At 40.4% G+C, this 6,202-nt stretch overlaps 1 protein-coding gene across 1 annotated transcript in view; it reads left to right on the top strand.

Moving 5' to 3' along the window:
- pid1 (phosphotyrosine interaction domain containing 1) overlaps positions 1–6,202 on the top strand; it is a 31,623-nt gene that overhangs the window by 11,923 nt on the left and 13,498 nt on the right. The window contains exon 2 of the mRNA XM_024276966.2: positions 1,983–2,129. Within this exon, the coding sequence (XP_024132734.1) occupies positions 1,983–2,129 (147 nt within the window). The remainder of the gene's footprint in view (positions 1–1,982; positions 2,130–6,202) is intronic.

Here is a 6,202-nt window from a genome sequence, read left to right on the forward strand (position 1 = left end):
GTTTTTACTAAATATTATTTACAGTCTAAGTTCAATGGGACTGATAAGAAAACTCTGATGACCCAGCATTCTAGCAGCATTTAAACGCATCATTTACACATGAATCTTGGAAACATGAAGAGTCTCACATTAGATCTGTGCGTGTATGCTGTGTTAAAGGTCGATTTGTGCATACTTTTTAACGTTTTGAATGTGTAGCTTAAGTTGTGCATATGTAAATTGTATTTTGTAACTTTTGTACATGTGAATACACAATTCAAAGTACACACAGTCAAACACAAAATATATTGCATGAGTAACAAATAAAGAATTATGGACTAACACACCCAAAGTTATGCACAAATATGTAGACACAAGTTATAAATCAAGAATTACACACACAAATCAGATGAAGCTATTTTCTCTCCATTGATGACACATAAAAGAAATGCTTTTAAAGAGCTCAAACTGCTCAGTAGAAAGGAAAAGTCAAACTTTTGTTATAATTCAATCTTTGCTTTAACTCCTTGAAACTACATTTTTATTACACGTGAATTTATTGAATTGAAATTGATTTTTTTAAGCTCAAATTAGAAACAAAAAAAAATCCAAATTTTAAATACCTAAATCAGACATAATTGACTAATCACAGTAAATGATCTTTAGTAAAACAGGGGCAGTCACCAATGATGACGCATGCTTTTTGAACTACCGTTAAGTCATCGACTGCTTATGTTAATAATTTGAACTGATTCTGACGTTGAGAAAACCAACTTTGACTGTATGAGAACTAGCATAACGTCATCCATGGAAAAGGACTTGCTTCCTGTTCCCACCAAATGAAGTTATTTTGTGATATGGACATTGCCTTGTTGGATATAGAAATCATTAGAAGGAAGTGATTGATCTGTCGGTCTGAATCATCATTTCTATGGAAACCACAGTTGTCAATCAGGAGTGAACTTGTTGGAAGTCCTTACTGCCACCATTTGAAAGCAAGGCGCAGGAAAATCTGTCAATCAAATGCTTTGATACTTTTATTGAGGCTTCTGATTGGTCCGTTGATAACTTGTGTAAATTTAACTGCAGAATAAAAAATGTTTGGATTAGTTAGAGATAATTTTTAGAAAAGGTAGCAGTGCAAGAATGGTTATTCTGAGTAATAGCTGTTTATTTTTTAGTAGAAGTCTATGGAATTTTGGCTTTTTGGGACCTGCGGGTACTTCCTGTTTGGAACGTCAGGAGGAGGGGTCAGTGTAGTTACAGCATGCGCAACAAAGTGTTTCCAAAAATAATCAGCTTCAGCATCAGAATTTATTGGAATTGTGTAAATGGTTGAAGAGCTATAATAATTCAAAGAGCAACTAACTCCAAATGAACTTAGAGAATTTCCTGTTTCAGGGAATAAAATAAACGGCTTCCCGCTACCATGTGCCATACTTGAAAAACCTGAAGTTGGAGCTCTGGACAATTCCAGTCTAAGCTGATTGGTGACATAATAGTAACCTTTAGGTCTAAACTGCTTACTGAATTAGATATTTCCAGAGCTTGGCAGGCCCAAACAGGTTCACATCCAGCACCCATTTGTGTGGCCTTAACTGCAGGAGGCACTTTAGCCCGTCTTTCTTCTGCAGAGGTTTATTTGAGGGGTTAGAATGCATGTAAATCTGGTGGCTTTACTGATAGAAAAAGGCTGCAGCTGCAGAACTGCAAGGGTTCTCTACTCCTCTGAAGCAGAGAAGAAATCATCTTTTATCACTTTCAACCCCCTGTTCTCATGCTAATCTGTGTTTCAATCCATGATGAACGTCATTTGTCAGTTTTATGAAACATCTATGCAGTTTGATATGTGCGAAACTCACCCGATACAGACTTAAACAATGATGTTTGAGCATCTTTCAGCTTCAGAATAGCAAACCGCAGCCACATTTAGCCTGTGGCAGTTTGGTAGAAACTGTACGTTCCCGAAAAGCTAAGTGTAAACATCTTTGTCTCTCCATCAGCACTTTCAGACAATGCTGAAGACCAAGCTAAATGTGCTGACGCTGAGGAAGGAGCCCCTGCCCACGGTGATCTTTCACGAGCCCGAAGCTATCGAGCTGTGCTCCACGACATCGCTCTCAAAGAGCAGGAGCCATGCTGGTTACAAGGTAAGATCACATGAGTCTGCTAATCCTCAAATCCACCCCCCTTCCCCAATACTAAATCCATAATAGCATTAAAAGTAGCCGTAATCCAAATGTTTTTTGCCATTTTTTTTGTTGCTCAAACAAGTTTAATGAATTTCCACTGAGGATTTTGCAACAGCTTTTGTCTGAATCACAGCTTTGAAAGATTATTCGAGGAGTCTTTGTGGGCAGAAACGTACATGTGTTCTGGCATGACTTTGTTTGTTTTCCTTTTTTTTTTTTTATTCCCGGCTCTGCTTATTCTCAGATGTGAAGTTTGATCCAGTGAACTGTCTGAAACGCAGCCTTTTCTCTTTTCTCCGGCTTCAAAACAAAAAGCAAACAGACCCACATAGTAAAACCAAACCACACTCTCTTATTACACATTCTAAAGGAGTGCTTTTTGGGGGTAGTTTGGACACAATTATGTTGGATTTCTGTGTTAAAATATTTCCTTTTAGTGAGAAAATTTACATTCGGTCAATAAGCGAGTTTGGGAAAAGGCTGGTTTTTCCAACTTCACTAAAGTCCAACAAACTTTTCATATCTGGCGGCTGTTTTTAAAGGAAAATAATAACTCTTTCTTACAATCCCTGCCAGAAAACACAACGGTGGAACGCACAGTCTCCGTGCTTGTTTGTGTTTGTTGGAACGCTCAGAACATGCGGTCCTGTACATGAAGTCTGCAGGTTTTTCATGGTGACCGTGAGTCATCCTTGGATTGTTTTGGATGTTTCCTGCCAAAGTCAAAGACTTTAAATGGAAACCAATAAATAGGTTCAATAGTGTTCTGACAAACCCAACAAACCACTATATGCATATCTATCTAATAAAAAACACTTGTGTTTTTAACATGTTCTTATAGCATTTTTCTCATGATGGAGGACATGTATAAAGAAATTTAAGCATAAAATTCAATTTCTGAGTATTTCTTTTTTCAAATAATTGTGAATCAGGAGAAGACAAAAATGCAGTTTGAATATTTTTGTCACATAAAAAACAAACCTCTCTGCTCTGCTTCATTCTGAGCTTGAGGTGAATTTCCAATGAACTACTGCAGCTCTGCAGAAACTATGACCTAGAAAATGCTGATTTATTATAGCCCAAAAGATGACTTTAAAGTAAACCGCACATGATCATGATTTTTTGATGAGTTGGACATCATTTCCCAGCTCTCCCCCATTTCTCAGTTACCCATTATTCATTGGGATTATGTTGCACACAGATTTGAATGTTGCTCTTCTTCATCCAAACTGATCTGCCTAATTCTGTATTGTAAAATCTCAGAGCATCCTCCTGTTTCGTCCTTTTGCCATGATTGCTATGATAGAAGATAAATATTGATACATTGCCTCACTGACTTCCACCCCTGGCTAGACTTGTCTCTGTCTGGTGTGAATCCCAGCACTCAGCCGTTGCCCGCATCCCCTCTGCACTCGCCGCTCTTTCCAGTGTTACTGAGAATGCCAGAGCCGCGTTGCCGTGGATACCACTACGTCTTCTCAGCTGAATTCCAGCCGCACGCAACAACAGAAAATCCTCTCCTTCATGTGTCTGCCCCATTGTCTGCATCTGTTGGCTAGGGTAGCTTCCTGTCTGAGCTCCTACCTGTCTGTCTGCATGTCTGCGTGCCTTCAGCACTAAGCAGATTCTCTTCTACGGCAGGAAGCGGGAAGCCTCCCCTTCGTTTCTCTGTTCCTCTCAGCCCTCAGTCGTGCTCCCAGTTTACGGGGCAGACAGGACGGCGGAGTGAGAGCTGCTGCCAAAACCAACAGCTAGCAGAGATGAAAGGCGACCTTTCAGCGCGGCGCCCGCCCTGCTGCTGTCAGTGCCGACCACTTCACATCCAATGACAAAATGTGGTGGATGCTTTACAGCCAGGCCATCTTCATTCCTGCGGAGCATGCTCAGCTCAAAGAGAGAGCTGTTGTTAGATGGTGTTTCCTGCTATGCCCATTTAAAAGAATGTAAAAAAAAATAAAATAAAAAGACACTATAATAAATATTGGATTAGCAGCTAAAAGAAGAAATTAATAACACTTTGAAATAGTTGGAAAACAGTATTTAGAATGTACTGTGACCAAGTATTACATAGCAGGTGTGGATCTACTTGTTGTATATTGATATTGTTGAATATTGATGATTTACATTTATACCCCAAATACGACGGACAGTCTTTGTGGTCACTTGAAGCCATTTTTCACCTCTTGTGCTATTGCTGTTAAATAATGTTAAATAAATGTCAAATATAACGGGATTTTTTTTGTTGACACAAACAGTGGACAAACAAGACTTTTGAGCACATCTGCTCAGGTTGTTAAAGACCTGAGCAGATGTAGGTGACATTCTATGGTTGGTCACCTATCAATAAAAAAAAACCTCACAATTACCATATCTTTCAGACTATAAGACACACATGTGGCACAATATAAATACATTCAAAATGAATATATTTTTTCCTTGCATAGTTAGCTACCCTACCCAGAATGCCTAGAGGGCCCAAGACGCTGGTGATTGGTCAGAGGAGTTGATGGGAAGTTTTCCTAGTGAACTGCTCTTCATTGCTCTTCACTTTTGCCTCTTGTATCTGAAAAAAATCAGCTTTCGCACAGAGATCAACAACAGATAAGTCAAACTTTATTGACAATAACATTTGATATTGTGCAGCTGTAACACCAAAAAATATAAAACAGTAATCTCTCTTTTTAACTTAATTACAGTACAGTAAGTAGTTGATCAAAGTTGTACTAATACATTTGGACAGATTTTTGAGCGCCGTACAGCACAGAGAGATGGTTCCAGGTCAGTAAACACAACCAGAATGCATATGGTGGAGTTTATTATTGCTGATTTTAGAAAACATTAGATGATTTTAAGTATGCCTTGTGGTCCACAAAATCTATCAGTGGGAGCCTGCGGCTGCTCTCCATTCGCCGGGCAGCCAACCGCCGTTGGGCCAGGATACAGAGCTCCCCAGGGACTGGCAACTGGGGCAGCGACCCTGCTTGATCTACCATGCTCTGGGTATCGGAGCTCGCTAGCTTTGCCAGACCCTGGGCGGCGGCACTCGCTATGCTGTCCCACTGGCGGCTGGCTAGCGAAGCAACCGCAGTCGCTCCAGTTCCATGGGACTGAGACAGGCTGGAGACCTGTCCAGGATGCATCCCACCTTCGCTTAACAGTAACCCAAGACAGTCCCTGACAACCCCGCGGCTCCCGTGGGTTAAGAAAATTGAAGTTCAGGACAAAACTCCTCGTATCAAGCGGTCATATTGAATCTTAATTTCTTTGAACGAGTCACTAAAAACATCACATGCCCAAAGCTTAGTCCCTAAATGGCACCTAAATCATGCAGCAAGACCTCAGATCGCGTCTTTACGTTGGCTCAACATTGAATCGTGTCCGTTGTGAATGCACTATAAGAGGTCAGGAAAACTTCAGCTCAGTTCCAAAAAAGCTCCTTTTTGACGTTATGGGGCTCAGACAGCATCTGTGAGACATTGTTGGTGTAGAAATAATTCTAGTAGAAGGCTGTGATTCATAGAAAACTCCAGAAGGATCTTCTCATTCCTGATGATCAATGATGAGGAATCTCTGGACTATTGCTCTCAGCCAACAACCTTCCAGTTTGTCATTGGAATGAACTGTCCTCTCTTACAACCACCTATAGATGGATTTTATATTATATAATAAGTATATACTAATGGCAGGGATAATACCAGAACATACATTTTCTTTAAGCCTTCTTATTCTCCTCTGTTAATCCAGTGGCAGTGTGAGATCCGTCCTCACAGAAGTCACTGATAGTCGTGGTCCTTGCGGGTCAGACTGGTCCTGCCGTGTCTTTATCTAATCTGCGAGGCGGAGATGCTCCTCGTCTCTGAGCACTTGGCATTCTGATTTCTCTAATCTGGGTACAGAAGGAAAAAGGAAGCAGAGAGGACGGGGACGATATTTCAGTGATTAGCGTTCTTCAGATCCAGATAACCTTTGCTTCCTTTTTCCAATCAGGTCTTGCTGCTAGGAGCTGTTTTTTTTTTTTTTTTTTTTTAATC

The sequence above is a fragment of the Oryzias melastigma genome, linkage group LG13 (genome assembly GCF_002922805.2).
Source record: "Oryzias melastigma strain HK-1 linkage group LG13, ASM292280v2, whole genome shotgun sequence".
Taxonomy (NCBI): domain Eukaryota; kingdom Metazoa; phylum Chordata; class Actinopteri; order Beloniformes; family Adrianichthyidae; genus Oryzias; species Oryzias melastigma.